Source organism: Euprymna scolopes, chromosome 5 (genome assembly GCF_053919585.1).
Source record: "Euprymna scolopes isolate OS-2025 chromosome 5, ASM5391958v1, whole genome shotgun sequence".
Lineage (NCBI taxonomy): Eukaryota > Metazoa > Mollusca > Cephalopoda > Sepiida > Sepiolidae > Euprymna > Euprymna scolopes.
Genome location: NC_136486.1, coordinates 135194236 through 135211735, shown reverse-complemented (window position 1 = coordinate 135211735; position 17500 = coordinate 135194236). Strand labels below are relative to the sequence as shown.

General features: G+C 32.2%; 1 protein-coding gene across 2 annotated transcripts in view; it reads left to right on the top strand.

Moving 5' to 3' along the window:
- LOC145276993 (follistatin-like) overlaps positions 1–17500 on the top strand; it is a 184180-nt gene that overhangs the window by 149965 nt on the left and 16715 nt on the right. For both annotated transcript variants that reach the window (XM_080128569.1, XM_080128570.1), the window contains exons 2-3: positions 9053–9253; positions 14916–15143. In XM_080128569.1, coding sequence (XP_079984695.1) covers positions 9088–9253; positions 14916–15143 — 394 coding nt within the window. In that variant the 5' untranslated portion in view covers positions 9053–9087. The remainder of the gene's footprint in view (positions 1–9052; positions 9254–14915; positions 15144–17500) is intronic.

The following is a 17500-nucleotide window of genomic DNA, read 5'->3' as shown; positions in this document are numbered from 1 at the left end:
AAAATTTCAAATGTTTAGACTAAAAATTGGCTGAGTAACTTAGTAGAGACCACAGATGTCAAACTTTTTAAAACTTTGACTCAATATTGACTCTTAAACATTTGTTGTTTTGGGCTCAAACAAATTTAAAAGTTTGATTCATATCCAAGTAACCTACATCTAAAATTTCAAGTACTTAGACCCAACATTGACGGAAGTTTGATTGAGTCTGCAAAGGTCAAATTGTTAAATTGTGACCCCTTGACAGCCATATTTCTGTCCGAAAACCGATTAAAAAATTTTCCCAAATCTCAGTACTTTTTATGTCAAATCTCAAGTGTGTAGACTAAAAATTGATGAAGTAGTTTGGTAGGGAAGTGTACACACACAGATACGCATAGAGACAATTTCATTTATATATGTACTGTTCATAACTTTATCTGCATATGTAAATATTAAATATATATATATATATATATATATATATATATATATATATATATATATATATGCATATGTAGTTGTGATACAACGAAACAGGACTGTATGTCGATGACTAAAATATATTTTCTATAGCCCCCCTCTTTTGGTAGAGCACTATCGTAAATAATCTCACTCGCTACTTAATTTGGCTGAAAAATGCGAAGCTCGCGGTTTGTTTACAAACAAACGTTTGAGCACTTTACGAGTGGCGGACGGATGTTTATTTAAATAGACATTCGGACAGATTAGTTGCGGGCACCGCTTCCGTGATCAGGGGGTAGAACTGCCGACTGTCATCACGACGGTTGTAGGTTCGATCCTCGGCTTGGGATAGGTGCTAGTCTAGCGGCACTGATTAGTTGTGATACAACGAAACAGGACTGTATGTCGATGACTAAAATATATTTTATATTAAATATATATACATATATATATACATATATATATATATATATATATATATATATATATATATATATATAGTAGCCTAGCAGTTCAGCCCGGCTTTGGTCGGGCCCTATGTACTGTTCATAACTTTATCTGCATAAGTATATATTAAGAAGTATGCATATGTGTAGTAATACCTTTCTATATAATAGATTTCCTTAACTACTATAGAGAAAAGTAAGTAGAGACTGCAGGGTAACTTTTTTAAAACTTTGCCCCCAATTTTGACCCCCTTAACATTTATTGTTTTGGGTTCAAATAAAATTAAAATGTTTGACCCATATCCAGGTAACCTACATCTAAAATTTCAAGTGTTTAGACCCAAAATTGGCGGAGGAGTTTGGTAGAATCTGCAAAGGTCAACTCTTTCAACTTTGACGAGATTTTCGGCCAAAAACAGATTAAAAAGCTTGCTGCATGTCTGAATACCCTTTATGTAAAATTTCAAATATTTACACTCATAATTGGTTTAAAAGTTTTCTAGAGATCGCAAAGGTCAAATCTTTTAAACTTTGATCCCTTCGCAGCCAAAATTTCGGTTAAAATTTGATGTAAAGCTTAGCTTTATGTCTGATTACACTTTATGTAAAATTTCAAAAATTACAAAGGTATAGAAAAAAATTGGCTGAGTAATTTAGTAGAGACCGCAGAGGTAACATTTTTTAACTTTAACCCCAATTTTGACCCTTTAACTTTTATTGTTTTGGGCTTAAATCAAATATAAGTTTGATCCATGTCATAGTAACCTACACCTTAAATTTCAAGATACCTAAAATTGGCGGAGGAGTTTGGTAGAGTTTTCACAGTTCAAATCGTTGAACTTTGACCTCCTGACAGCAAAATTTCTGGCCGAAAACGGATTAAAAAGGTTTTCCCAAATCTCAATACTCCTTATGTCAAATATCGCGTCTGTAGACTGAAAATTGACAGAGATGTTTGGTAGGGAAATGTACACACACACACATACACACACACGCGCACGCACACAATTTCACTTTTATAAATATACTAGCAGTTCAGCCCGGCTTTGCTAGGGCCCTATGTACTGTTCATAACTTGCTCTTGACAGCCAAATTGAACCCAGATCTCAATACTCCTTATGTCAAATCTCGAGTCTCTAGACTGAAAATTGACAGAGTAATTTTTTTTATTACATTTTCACCCCCAAACAAGGCACATTGCTACTTTGATGTAGGGGGCTACTATTAGGGACATAGGCTACATGGGTGGGAAGATGGGCAGCAAGATGTCGGTTCACGTTACACTTGAACTTCTGCATGTCAGTACAGTTGGGGAAGCAGGAACCTGGAAAGGAATTCCAAAGTCTAGCGGTTCTGGGGGAGAGACTACTGGAGTAGAAGGCTCTCTTACATCTAGGACTCTCTACTGTGAAGAGGTGGGATTTTATTGCTTGTCGGGTTTGTCGGGGGTATTTACGTAGAGGGGGTACAAGTGCTTGCAGTTCGTCGGAACATTCACCGTTAAAGTATTTGTAGAACAGGTAGTGGAATGCTACACTACGTCGATGAGACAGAGGCTGAAGCTTGTATGACAGTTCAGGACCTATTAGGTTGGTGATTTTTTTTTTAACCTTGAAATTTGGTAGGGAAATGTACACAGACACAGACACACCCATTTCACGCGCGCGCGCATATATATATATATATATATATATATATATATATATATATATGTATATATATATATATATATATATATAATATTGATGACAATTAAGTGCACAGAGGCTTCTCTGTAGGAAATCGTCAAATTAACGTGAGATTTCCCGAGGATTGCTTACGGCGATGAAATGCGGAAACCTTTGTGCAGCCTGATTGCGATAAATTTATTTTCATTAGTTACTACCTAGTTCTATTTAAATATTATGAACTATTGAAGTAAATACTTAAAATCGATGCATAAAATATTGTTTCTCCTTATAATATTTAATGTGGATACATGAAATAATAATTTCATATGAAACTCTGTGTGTGCGTGTGCGTATAGGCGATGTGAGTGTATACGTGTATGTACAAGAGAAAGAGGATAATCGTAATCCCGATTTGCTTTAATAAACAAATCGCGATTACTATTATCTTCTTTATCCTCTCCTGCCTATTTTTTTCTACGTTCAAAACACAAACCATATTCGGCGATAATAAACGATTAAAGATGTAAGAAAATGTACTTACAATTACAAGCTTTCAATCGTTTTAAAAATATTTGTTTATTTCGTATTTGCTGACTACTAGCCCCATATAACCCCATAATCTAGACTACAAACAAGTATTTCTCTTTTAATATATTTCATGGCTAGGAATTTTTATCTTGCGTCCCAGAACAGAGATTAGAACATTTCTGTCCCTGTTGATTTTGCGGTGGGAGTTTAATTCAGTGCAATCCTAGCTTTACCTTTATTCTTTGAGAAAGAATTAGTTGATTGCTATTCGCCTGAAGTATCCTTACCGGAAAATGCCCAGACACTTTTTTTTTTCAGATCAGAGTGCCCCTCCTCAGGGGGCGTTGACTTCTTAATCCCACTTTCTGACCCTGGTGTTTAAGTTCTTGCAAAGAACTAAATTTTATTCATTTTTACTTCATGGCAGACTTGCGGGGTTATTGAAATTCTGAATCGCACGTTACATGATAATATTTTGTGCTTAATTTCGGCCCCGTATCGATCTATATATTTATAATGGAAAAAGAGAAGAGAGACTTTTACTTATTCGTGTTTAAGCGTAAATATACGCATTCACGAACTCTTTCGTAATCATTCACTGATATTTTTTTAATCTTCTTCAACAGACCCTTCCTTTCTTCTTACGGTATCGTGGTGTGTTAATCCAACTTTTTAACCCTGCCAGACGTTTTGCACTTAGATAATACTAATTAGATAATACTAATTAGATAATACTAATTAGATAATACTAATGAGATTATACTAATTAGATAATACTAATTAGATAATACTAATTAGAACCACATGCATAATTACTATTATGTCAAACTACTTGACATACTCAACATCTCTATCAATGGGTCCTGGATATGACCTTAAACTATATCCAGTGGTGAGGCCCCAGCTTGTGGGCTTTGGGGAGTGTGGAGCCACCCTTTAATTACCATTGCTCTCAGGTCCACTCTGACCCGGAGTGATAGTACCTGTTAGGGTTCCAACTATGGGTTAAATAGAAACCGACTTGAAAACAACACATATATTCTATTAAAAAAATTTTCTTCAAAATCTTTGGATTCGGCATTAAATAACCCGAAAAGGGTTGATACGCCGTAAAACAAACAACCAACCAACCAACCAACTCTATCAATGTAAAGTGCGTGTATCTGTATACGTGTATATATTTGCATGCACGGGATTAACTTCTAAATAAGGTAACCAATCGTTCTGAAGTTTGGAACAGAGCTACGAACCTTAAGTTTTGATAATATGAGTGTATTTCCTTCAATTTAATTCCATGCAAAACAGGTTTAACAGGCCATTCGTTTCCAAAGTCTAAAACAGGGCCGAATTTTCTGTTAAAAAAATAATATTCGAAAATCCTTTCAACTCCATCATTATTCATTATTTAGTAATCTTTAGTTAATTTAGAAGCGTGAAATTGGTGCATTTCCGACACAATCATAAGGGAAGAGGAAGGGATCCGTCACAAATGTACTATTGCAGTAATTTATCAACTTTATTAAGTAAACTCGAACTATTAAAAAAATAAAGGAAAAAAAGAGAGAATTTGTTTCGGATGCCATGCGCAGAAGAAAAATGAAAACGAAAACCGGTAGCGGAGAGTCAAGATGAAGAAGAATACGTGACATGCCCATACAAGAGGACATGTATGATGCTGTGTTGATGCTGTTTCAATGCTTATTAGTTTTGCTTTATAGTGCACCTAGTGCTCCAAATCTCATTATTTTGTATGAAAAAAAAAGAAAAAAAAAAAACACCACACTATTTTCACACATTTCCATTTAAAAATATTTTTCCTTAATATTCTTTACGTTTTCCATAAGAGCTTGGAGGCCGGATTTAAAGACGTTGGCGGGCCGGATCTGTCCCGTGGACCGTACTTTGGAGACTCCTAATATCACATATGCAATTCAAACATATCAGATTTGCATTAAATTTTATACATAGTCATTTGACAGCAATTAAACAACGTTCCATGAATTTCAATTTCTATTGAAGATTCTTAAATTTTAAACATTTTTTTAGAATCAAAATCATAATTTGCATAAGGTTTCTAGATATGAGGTTTAGTATAATTGTATCCTGATTTTAATCTTCGAAAGTCGAAGTTAATGTGATGCAGAATTGTTCTGATTGAGAGATTCATTTCAACTCTCCCGGGATCAGTATCCCTTTAGTTTCGTATATAATATATTGAATAAGCCTCAGGGTATAAACAAAGGTCTATATAACAATGATGTTTGTTTCAGTTTAAATGAATAAGTCAATGGTCAATAATTCCGACCTCGAGTGCAGACAAGAAGAAGGAACTTAAGATGGAAGATAGGAGGAGAATAACAAAGCGTGAAAAGTCGAAGAAGAAAAAAGAAATAGCAATAAAAAAGGAGGATATTATGTAGCATCATAATAAAAGAAAATAACAGAAAAATAATAAAGAAAATATGGCGTCTATATTAAGTATCTCGAGTAATTACGTTCGCCCCATTAATTAATGATGCATTTCGGAATATCTACGTATGTTATTTGAGGGATAGTTTTAATAAAAAGAACGGAGATTACTTCCTGCAGGTCCAATTCATCTACAATTACTCATCTCAATGTTTCGCGGAAAACAGAAGCCAACTGCGCAGTTAAGACTTAATCGAAAACTAAATCAACAATTTAAAAAAAACTTGTTTCTATAGGCATTTTGAATATTTCATATTAATCGATTATCTAATGAAATACAATGGTCGTTCTAATAGTAATTCCTCCTATTTTTTATCCGCCCAAATGGATCAGAGTGGACTGCAAATGCATTGGTATGGTGACTAAATTTATGCATTCAGTATCTGAAAGTCTCATCTTCCTGTTACATATATTGACGGTATGAGGTTCTAAAGAAAACACCCCCTGTTATGGTCGTGCGTCAGAAGCAGAGATGGATCATTGAATTCCTGGCAAAAGTGCACAGAGAATGATGGTGGCTATGTAGAAAAAATAAATTCTGGAGTACAAAAGGTCGCTCCTTTTAATAGTACTACTTCCGCCTTCGTAGCTTTTCAACATCTTGAAATATGAGGTTTTACTTTTGGAACGATTCTCGTATAGGCGATACTTCTTGCATCAATAAATCAATATTTGACAAAATATGATTTAAATTCATGAAATTAATTAAATGAAAAAGTTAATGAAAAACTTTCCAATCAATACATTTTAAATCAGGAAGCTTCATTGCAAACGTAAATTAATTATAAAAATTGTAAAAATTACATTAAGATTATTATTTCCTTAGGAACTTAAATAAACAAGCCCGCATTTTCGTTAGCAATTTGAATGTGAGATAAGTTACCTCGTGATCCTTCGAAATTTAAAAAGAAAGCTAACCCTGTTACGGACGTGTGTCAGAAGCAGATACGTCATTGAATTAAATGTTAATGCGAGATAAATTACTTTGTGATCCTTCGAAATTTGAAAAGAATTCGGAATCATTGAAATAGTAGATAAAAGTCATTCCTGGCTTTAGAATTCTTAGCAATTTTTTTGTATGAAAAAATTGAACTCATTTACAACCTTCCGTATTATAAATGGAGATTAAAGCAACATTAACACCATTAGTTCTATTTTATAATAATCTTGTTTAGTCAATTGGTAAATGACGAACGATAGTGTAATAATTAAATCGAACTTTAAAAATCGTATTTCGTAAAAAAGATGAAAAGCAAAAAAAAAAAAAAAAAATTATAAAGAATCAAGAATAACTTCGAGTATATACATCTAGTTTAAAATAACAATAGAACAATAAGAAGGGATCAAAACTAGAAACAATTTATTGAAATGAACAAAGGAGCTATAAAATGTAAGTATCACAACACAAAAATTATACAAAGTGAAAATAATATTAAAAAATTAAAAAGCGTCACATATTAGAACTCATCACCCTACTATAAATAATATTCCATTCAAGAAAAGCAGCAATGTGTTGAAATGTCTTGTGTATGGACGAACTTGCTGATTTTAATACTCGAATTTTTAATCGACCTATATTTTAATGGACTTCTCATTGACTTTATATATTTTAACTTACCATCACCTGACGCGATGTAATGTATATTTTACTTTTCACGTTTTAATTTCTATTTTCGCTGATTAGTACTTTTACTTCGTCAACACCTGAAGATGATTCGTGGACAAATCGAAAGCGTTCGTGACAGTAACAACTACGGAACCTTTATTAATATTTTCAATTTTGATATAAAAAAGATTATACGGAAAATCGAAAAATTAAAAAATGAATCGTAAAGTAAAGTGTCTCCGTTGCATTTAATAATGTTGGCTTAAATATATATATATATATATATATATATATATATATATATATATATATATATATATATATATATATATATATATATATTCATGTCGTATACGTGTGAAAATATACATTTGCGTACACCCATATATATCATGTGTCTTCTCCAAGTCAGAAATTATATGTAGGTTGACATTATACATTTTAACTTTAATCACTACGTACAAAGATTCCATGACTTCAATAAATTAGATCGACTTCATTGTAGCAGAGGAGTGGATGTTATTGCTTGCAGTCACTGTTATATAAACTTAAATTACAGAGATGAGAAGTCACAGACATAAGATAGTTGGCATGACCGTATGTATATATTTTTTTAATTTTCACATAAAGCATATTAAACATCTGTTCTTATATTCGTGTTTTCTACAGTGTTGACAATGCTTCTGTTATCAATAACTTTTTTATTGCTATACTAGCAAATTTTCGACCTTAACTGTTGACGTTGACCTTAAAAGATAGTGTGAACTATCACTAGACTAGAGATTATCATCATGGCAGGTTTGATCATGATCGGTCCTCTGATGTGGCCTATAAGAGAGTGTATATACATAGGCTATGACTTTGACCTTTACCTTGGAAAATGGTGTAGACCATCCCTAGATTTGTTTGGTTATGATCGGTCTATTGATGTGAGCTGGATGAAAATTGTACACAAACATACACGCGCGCGCATGGACGTTACTACTTTAGCAGCAACTTTTACCGGTTGAATATCGAACCGAAAGTGTGCTGCAGGTACAAATAATCTACATATTGAATTTTAACTTTGTAGACCAAATATTCAGAGAGGAGTTTGATAGAGACTTTTCGTACACACACGGACAAGGACACTGTTATATATATATATATATATATATATATATATATATATATATATATATATATATATATATATAGATATATATATATATATATATATATACACTAGCAAGCCGCTCGGTGTTGTCCGGTCGCAAGGTACGCTTAAATATGAGTAGTAATATAAAATAGAAAAGACTTAGGTGCCATCAGTTAGGATCAAAGCCAAAACATACAACTCTTCAGCCTTTTTCCTTAGCCTCTGAGCCATACCTATATGCATATAATTAGTTAAAAAAAAAATAACGTTGTTTTACCTATGAATGTAGATTTGTGCATGTAAACCGATTTAGTCGACTACCCTTGCCAAGATCAACTGATTTTGCCGATTAAAAACCAAATCAAAAGTGTGCTACATATCCAAATACCCTATGTATCAAATTTCAATTCTGTAGACCAATTATTTATTTTTAAATTGATAATACTTGTATTTTCTTTCGTGTTTACAAGAGTAGATTATTCCATATTTAACATTAAGAAAATTAGTTTTAAGGTTTATAACATCTACTTCGGAAATACTGAAGGTTGGATAACCCATCTATGTTATTAAGACTGTTCTTCCAAATCTCAGCGAACATATCATAAAATGTCTGTGTTTGGTTCTGTTTTAACAGTGCCCCTGCTATCAAATTATACATTTATATTTACAGCAATTACATGTATACGTGTAAATTATTGAACTGAATTTCATGTTGTCTGTTCAATCAGTTTTCTTCTGCATCTTCTTCCAGGTGGTATTTGTTGGCTTCATCGGACTAGGGAGGGCATGTGCAGCAACAGTTACCAACTGAATATTACCCAAAAAGAATGTTGTGAACTTCAACTCACATATAACCCATTTACTTACTGGACACCTGAAAATCTACAATTCAGCGAATTAGTACGATTACATTCCATCTACGGCGGTGTACCCGGCTGTATCAGTTGTCGAAGTAAGTCGAACACTTTCCTCTTCTTTCACCAGCAACTTCTATCTTTTTTCTTTTTATATTTCCTATTCTATTAGTTAGCTTGTTGGTTATTTTGTCTGATTATCAGCATTAAACTAAATTATGTTACTTATATATTTTATTCTGATCAACATGCATGCAATAATGCCGTGCATAACTACTTTAGTAGGGAGAACAATGAAACAATTAACATAATATCCTTAAAATTTGGACAAAGAAAAAAAGTGTAAGATATATTCTCATGTGGAAGAGGACATATCCTTCTTCATTGGGATTATTTTTATTTTGTCTTCTCCAAAGTGCTCCTTCTTAGGTAGATGGATATTCCTCACATAAAAAATCCCGCCTTGTGTGTTTGCGCTGTATAGTCTGTCTCTCTGTAACGATGTATCTGTTTATCGCTCACATATGTATAATCATGTTTGTTGCACTTCTACGAAATACGTGCTGCTAATAAATATATACACTCTAGATTGTTCCCGCCGTTTGACACAGAGACGGTTTCATAAAAAAATTGTTTTCTAGTTCATTATACTTTTACCTGCAGTGGTCGTTGGATGTATCGAGCAAGGGTAAAAGATAACGTTGGGGTTGATGAGCTAATGATGTAACGATCGTGCGTCTCTCCCCCCCTCTCTCTCCCTCTCTCTCTCTCTCTCTCTCTCTCTCTCTCTCTCTGTGTCTTTCACACTCTGTGTTTTTCTGTTCGTCGGAACTTTTGCTTTTATTGACAAATTCTTTCTTTGTTCCATCAGAGCTGGATATGTGAACATGTCCAATGTGGTATTTTTGTTTCATCAGAGGTCCATATGTGTGTCAAAGTCCGACCTGATATTTTCTTTGTTCTCTGCTAACCTGGTATGTGTGTAATGTTCTCCAAATTAATTTATCCAACATTTGTGCTAAATTGAGAAATTCAAAATAATGGAATTTATTAATATGGAATAAACGTTTAAAAATATGTCCCACTTTACAGGTAATTTCTTAATAAAGTTGATATAGACCATAAGCAATTATTTTAATTATAAATGTGTTTGATAAATTTTAAACAAACAATAAAATATAGAAATATGTGACTTGTTTATTTGTTTCCTCATACATTTGTCTGTGTATTTGTGGGCAAGTATAAGTATATTCTAATTTATTTTATTATGGATTGAAACCCTTTAGTTATCCTGTCACTTTCTTTAGTTAAGAATGAGATAACCGACAATATCATTCAAACACTACCGTGTTTGAATATATGGTTTAGTAGCAGTTTTAGTCATTTAGAACTGCCTTAAAGCTTCACCGCTCACTCATTTTTCGACTAAATGTCAAACAATCATTACAGTTTATAGATCACCTTAGCTATATTGTGAAAAAACATGTTCAATTATCGTTCAGTAAAACAAAAGTTATAATGAATTTACTGGTGTTCAGAATCGCGAAAAGGGAAGTAACAAGTGAAACAGAGAATGAAAGAATGAAAGGGAGATAATTGGGGGATTTTATTGAAAGCAGACGAGTGCCGTACATTGTTATTACATATGTTTATGTTATGTTTATGAAGGCAAAAAATAAGACTGAAATTAAACAAAGAACAAGTGAATTTATTGGAAGTCTAGAACAATCATGGATTACAATATAAAATGCGAGGATGAAAAGTTATATGGTTAAGATTTAAACATGGAAAAGTAAAGGACGAGTTATTAAAGATATCTAGTAAAAAATATAATAAGTTTCTAACTTAAAATCTTGCAGCATAAACATGTTTTTTTAAAATTTAATTTATAACATATAATCAATTCTTAATGCTGCAATATTTTAATTTATGCATTTATTATATTTTATTAGAATATCTTATCATTTTGTTCCAGTTTTAATAACTAGTCCTTTACTTTTCCATGTTTAAGCTTAACCATATTACTTTTCATGCTCGCATTTTTCTAGTGTAATAAGTTGCATATTTTGTATCATATTGCTTTTTGTTCTTACCGTCGGTCATTTTTACACATATACATATACAAGAAGACTGCGTGCATGTTTATATATATATATATATATATATATATATATATATATATATATATATATATATAAAAAGTATGTTTATACAAGTATATATTGATAAATATATTTGCATATATGTATATATAAGTGCATGTAGATATGTGTATATCTAACTATACGTATGTATATATACGTGTATAAGTATATATATATATATATATACTTATATAAAAAGACACTTTGCTTCGATGTTTTGTGTGAGTCCATTTCCTATTGACCCCGAAATGGCTGGACTTATTTTTTTTTTTGAATTTTCACACAAACGTACTTAATGTGTCTGGAAGTGATTTTAAATAGAATGCCTCCCATTAATCAATCTTACTTTGACCAAAGTTAACAGCTTATACAGCCTATCATAGCAAGTGCATTTGTGAAGTTTTATCACCACATAATCAGAAGGGCCTGTCGTACAAAAACAACAGTAAGTAGTTTGATAAGACAATCGCGTATCCAAAATCAGTGTTTCTGTTTAGTGCAAAATTGAACAATTATATTTACCGTTTTCATTTTAAACGTTAATTCAAGCCATTATATAAAATAATTATATAAAATCAACAGTAGGTTTCCTACAGTGCAATGTAAACTACAATATATTGCATATAACCCCTTCCATTTGTTGGAGTAGGCAATCAATCGATTTGATTGAAAAATGATCGATTTCACCGATTTCACTGATTCAATGATAATAATATAATAGTATTGGAAGTGTAGAATATTTGCTGATCCTCATTCAATGCTTCAATGTCTGGCAATGTCGGGTTTCCCTGCTAGTATATATATATATATATATATATATATATATATATATGAGAAATATGTATATATGTATTCATATATATATATATAGAATTTGTATATGTATATATAGAGAAATATGTATATATGTATTCATATATATATATATATATAGAGAGAGAGAGAGAGAGAGAGAATTTGTATATGTATATATAGAGAAATATGTATATATGTATTCATATATATATATATATAGAGAGAGAGAGAGAGAGAATTTATATATGTATATATAGAGAAATATGTATATATGTATTCGTATATATATATATATATATATATATAATTTATATATATGTATATATAGAGAAATATGTATATATGTATTCATATATATATATATATATAATTTATATATATATATATGTATATATAGAGAAATATGTATATATGTATTCATATATATATATATATATATATAATTTATATATATATATGTATATATAGAGAAATATGTATATATGTATTCATACATATATATATATATATATATATATATAGAATTTATATATATATATATGTATATATACAGAAATATGTATATATGTATTCATATATATATAGTATCATTTTCGGTTTATAAATTACAGGGTAATAGACGTGGTTATACTATTCCATTCGTAAAGTGCTCGATACGAGGTTGGTTTTTAGTATATGTATATGGTTTTACAAGTCGAAGTATCGGTCTGCATGACACCCTTCCTCGTAGCCGCTATTCCAGTGAATATTGAATAGAATAGCAGCCTTAAGGACATAATACAGATGAAAACCTATTATTGCTGTTTGCGTCCTTCCGTCTAGATAGACGATGGAGAATCACGCCTGAAAGTTGTCATGAGTGGTGGCAACTGTTGCTGTGACTGAGCAGACTGATGCGCGAACTGCAGATTCTGTTGCACTTCCCGCAGGGATACCCTCTGTCATGCTCTGCTGATGCTGCTGTTGATGCTGCCCTTTTGCGCCTGCCTCTCTTCTCCTCCCACTGGTCAACAGGATCGCTCAACAGGACACATTTCTTGACTTTGACCCTCCAGGAGTCACGGTCTGCAGCATAGGATTCAAGGTGGACAAGGTTAATGTTGCCAACAAACTATACACACGCAAGCAGTTTGGATTCGATTGATTAGTCAGAAAATAAAATAAATCAAGAAAAAAAAAAACGCTCCCATGATAATTCTTCCTTAGCCTGTGATCCACATGGACTGCTAATCGTTTTAGGAAGATCCATAAGTTATTGTGGCATGATTAAAACTAACAATCTTGCTTGCATGTTAAAATATGTATTCTATAAAAATAAGAATTGGGCGAATGAAAAATATCTCATTTACAAAAATCTGTAAGAAATGAAAATTATGATTATTTTTTTTTTATTATGTTGTTGAAAGAATAATTTTCAGGCGTGTTCTGAATCAATAAATACTGTTTGGACTGTGTAAGATTTAAAGAAGTACCAGTTTTTCGGCGGGAATATCTAGAGCAATTACTAAATGAGACTCCAATCGACAAATAAGTATGTTGTTATCGCTAAAAAATAAATAAATAAAAAATAAATAGATAAAACGTAAAATAAACATTTCCTCCTATTTTCTGGACAAAAAAGATGTAACAATTTTTTATATGGATTAATAAAACAGTCAGAATTCTTTTAATTTGCCGACAACTATAATCCGGACGCTCAAACCAAAAATTCACAAATATGTGCACACCAGAGATTGTTTCCTGTTAAGAGTTTCGTTTTTATAAGCTTTACTTAATAATACTTAATAATCTTCAAAGCTGTCGGCATAATTCAAATTGTGCGCTTATCTATGAGTATAAACTTCTTTTTTTTTTTTTTTTTTTTGGTTTTGAACCAAATTTTCTTTTCACGATCAAAATTCCACACTATTGATATGCGGGACCAAAACCTTTTACATGGATAGTTTATGAATTGCGTAATCGAATACTTAAAATAATCCTTAATAATTGCACTATTAAATCCTAATATGGATTATAATATAAACTAACTTAAGTACCAATTGATGTCAGGTTCATCAATTTTTCTTGAATTTTATAGCTAAGAGCATTTATTAATAGGACTAGAACAACAGCACATTCTTTTCATTGTTTTGACTCTCGAGTGTGTATCCGTTGATATCGCAAATACTTTTATATAGAGTGATGTGATTATCAGTTGATTAACTGTGTCTAACTGTATCAGATATATACTCGAGAGTCAAAACAATGGTAAGAATATTCTGCCCTATGTTTTAAATACTTGCAGGGCGCCCGGCATTGTGCGGTCATAAAATAAACAAAATGTGATGTTTTAATTTATGCAGATTTCGTATCTATTATTATGAAGACAATTCTCTATTGGTTATTATATTTACCCAATATATAGAAGTGATTTCAAAAATTTGAAAAAAAATTATTTGGGTGCTATCAGCTAGAGTCGAAAACTAAACAGCGCTACGGTCGTTACTGTTTGAGCCATCGTCAGACAGATATGAAATAATTAAAAATGAACCGACTATAACGTATTTGCGCATGCGTACAAGAGTACTTAAAGTCTATTTACGCTTGCCAAGTTCCATATTTTTTTTCAATTTTGACCCCTTAGCAGCTGTTTCTATCGGTTAAAACTCCATGAAAGGACGGTCAACAAAAAACGCCATCATTTGACTCTTCTCGCACCGCCATGCGACCTTGCGTCTTGGAGCAGATACAGTTTGAAAAAATGGAGACAGATAGACGGACGGACAGAGAGACATAGTGAGTTTTATAAATTAGTTTTATATTTTTTTTTTTTTTACTCCAGCTTCTTGCAAGAATGTCAGATGCGGTACGAACAAGAGTTGCCGTATGCGCGGAGATCAACCACGTTGTGTTTGTTCACCTAATTGTACAGCTCCGGCCCGCTTTCGCCGATACAGAGGGAAAATATGCGGTTCAGACGGTCAGGAGTACCGGAATTATTGCAGCTTATTGAAACATAATTGTCGCCATCGGAAGAGCGTCAGCATTGCCTATTTTGGATTCTGTAAAAGTAAGAAAGTTTTTCATTCTTTTTCTTTTTTTATTTCTTCTGTTGTTTCTTGTTACAGTACGGTGAAATATTAAAATGACATGATCTAAGAAATATTTCCCATAGATCCTCGTTAGATAAAAAAAAGTTCAATAATTAGTATAATCGCTCTAATGAATTAGACAGTTTTCAATGAATAAACTAATTATTAAGGAGATTAATGTAGAACAAAACAAAAACATTTGAATAAATACTAAAATAAAAGTGATTGTTTGATTCTCCAAATTATTTTTTGTGTCACAATGAAATGCGAGGGTCGTCCAAAAAGTACAGCCTCCTATTTTTTTAACTGAAAATGTTGAAGAGTTACGAAGACAGGGTTGTGCTATTAAAACGAGCGACCTTTTGTGCTCCAGTACTTTTTCCTGCATAGTCTCCACCATTCTCTATGCACTTTTGCCAGAAATTCAATGACGCATTTCTGCTTCTGATGCACGTCCATGATTTTCTTAGAGTGTCACACCGTCAATATCTGCAACATAGAGATAAAACTTTCAGGTCACGAAAGAATTAGTTCAATTATCATAATGCAATCTGCAATCCTCTCTAATCCAGTTGAGTGCGATAAAAATAAGAGGTATTATTTTTCGAACACCCCTCGTATAAAACGTACACGCCAATGTCGGGAAAATAAATGTAGTTGTGTGTCAGACCGTAATCTAATCATCCAACAAAACACATCGATTACGAATTGGCATGAACCCCGATTATGTTTTATATATATATATATATATATATATATATATATATATATATATATATATATATATATATATATATATAATTTTAGTCATTCAATAAATTTAAAAATTTATGACGTGAAATGTTTAAATTTCAAATCAAAAGATTTTTATTATTCTATGTAAGACAAAGAATACATTTGAAATATCATTACTCCTTATCCTACAGGATCTCTATGTCTGCCATCTCTTCAGAGGAGAAAATATTAGCAAATAGTTATAATGGTTTACACCTTATTTGCTAAAGTCAGCGAGACATGGAAAATCACAATTAAAAGTTGTTTAAGTATTTAAATGTCATAGAGTAAGGGAAGTTAATGAAAAGGATATAAAAATTCACATCCAAAAGGTTTCCATACCAGTTGATAGTTAGATAATTTTATTCTGAGGAATATATATATATATATATATATATATATATATATATATATATATATATATATATATATGGGTGGGTGGGTGTGCGTGTGTGAGCAAATAGTTAATAAAACATATTAAAAAACACTTTGAAAAAGAGTTAAAAACATATTTAATCTGAAAAGAAACACTTAATAAGTGGATAGTCCTTAATCCGCGGAATTTCGAAGAAATACGTTCCTTGTCATCAGAGGGTAGGAATTAGCAAAACAAGGGATCGGACTTTGCATACAAAAGTAAGTCAAAAGATCTTACTTGATAACAAAAAGTGAAGCAGAGGGAATATGGCGAAGAAAAAGGTGATTACACTTGAATGGATAGTCTGGTGAAAGGTAAATTATCCAATGACGGTAAAATCCAAAAATATAAATCCAAGAAAGTTGAATTTCCATTCGCACAAGTAAATCCAAGGAAATCACGTAATTGGAAGATGGTCCAAAATGTATGTAGCAGGCTATTGTGTTCGATGAAACGCTTTTGTTTGGCAACTCATCTGTGTTTTTGGAGGGGCTGCGCAACCCCAGGGTGGAGGTATAAGATATTGAATAGTAGAGGTATAAAAAGTTTGCAATTTGTATCAGTAGTGTTGATACTCCATATTGCTGATCTGTATGGCAATCATTCACAAAGGTGGCAGTATCTTTGTTGAAGGCCAGTTTCATCATTTACTGGCACAGTTCTATAATTCCTTAGTTCCAAGTTCTACCACTGTAGATTGTTCTTGACTGTGTCATTGTAGCGTTGTTTTTGGACGATCATGGTTTCTTTTTCCTTTTTGAAGTTCTTAATGCAACAAGCTCCTTGTCATGCGGTATTCTCCCATGCGGATGATATGGCCTACCCACCGCACTAAGGCTCTACTGAGCATACACTCTATGCTTCATGATTTAGCTTAGTTCAGAACCTCAAAATAAGTGATACGTTTCTGCCAAAGAATTCCAAAGACGGAACGCAAGGGACGCACATGGAATTTCTACAAATTTTAATGCATTTACAGTACAGCGTTCAAGTCTTACATCCCTAAAAGAGTAAGTGGAAGAACTACTGCATTGTAAATTTTACGTTTTGTGTTTAAACATATGTTGTATTGACTGAGTACTTTGTTTCGAAGTCTTCCTAAGGGTTCCTTGGCTTCACTGATATGTGCATCGATTTCTCTGT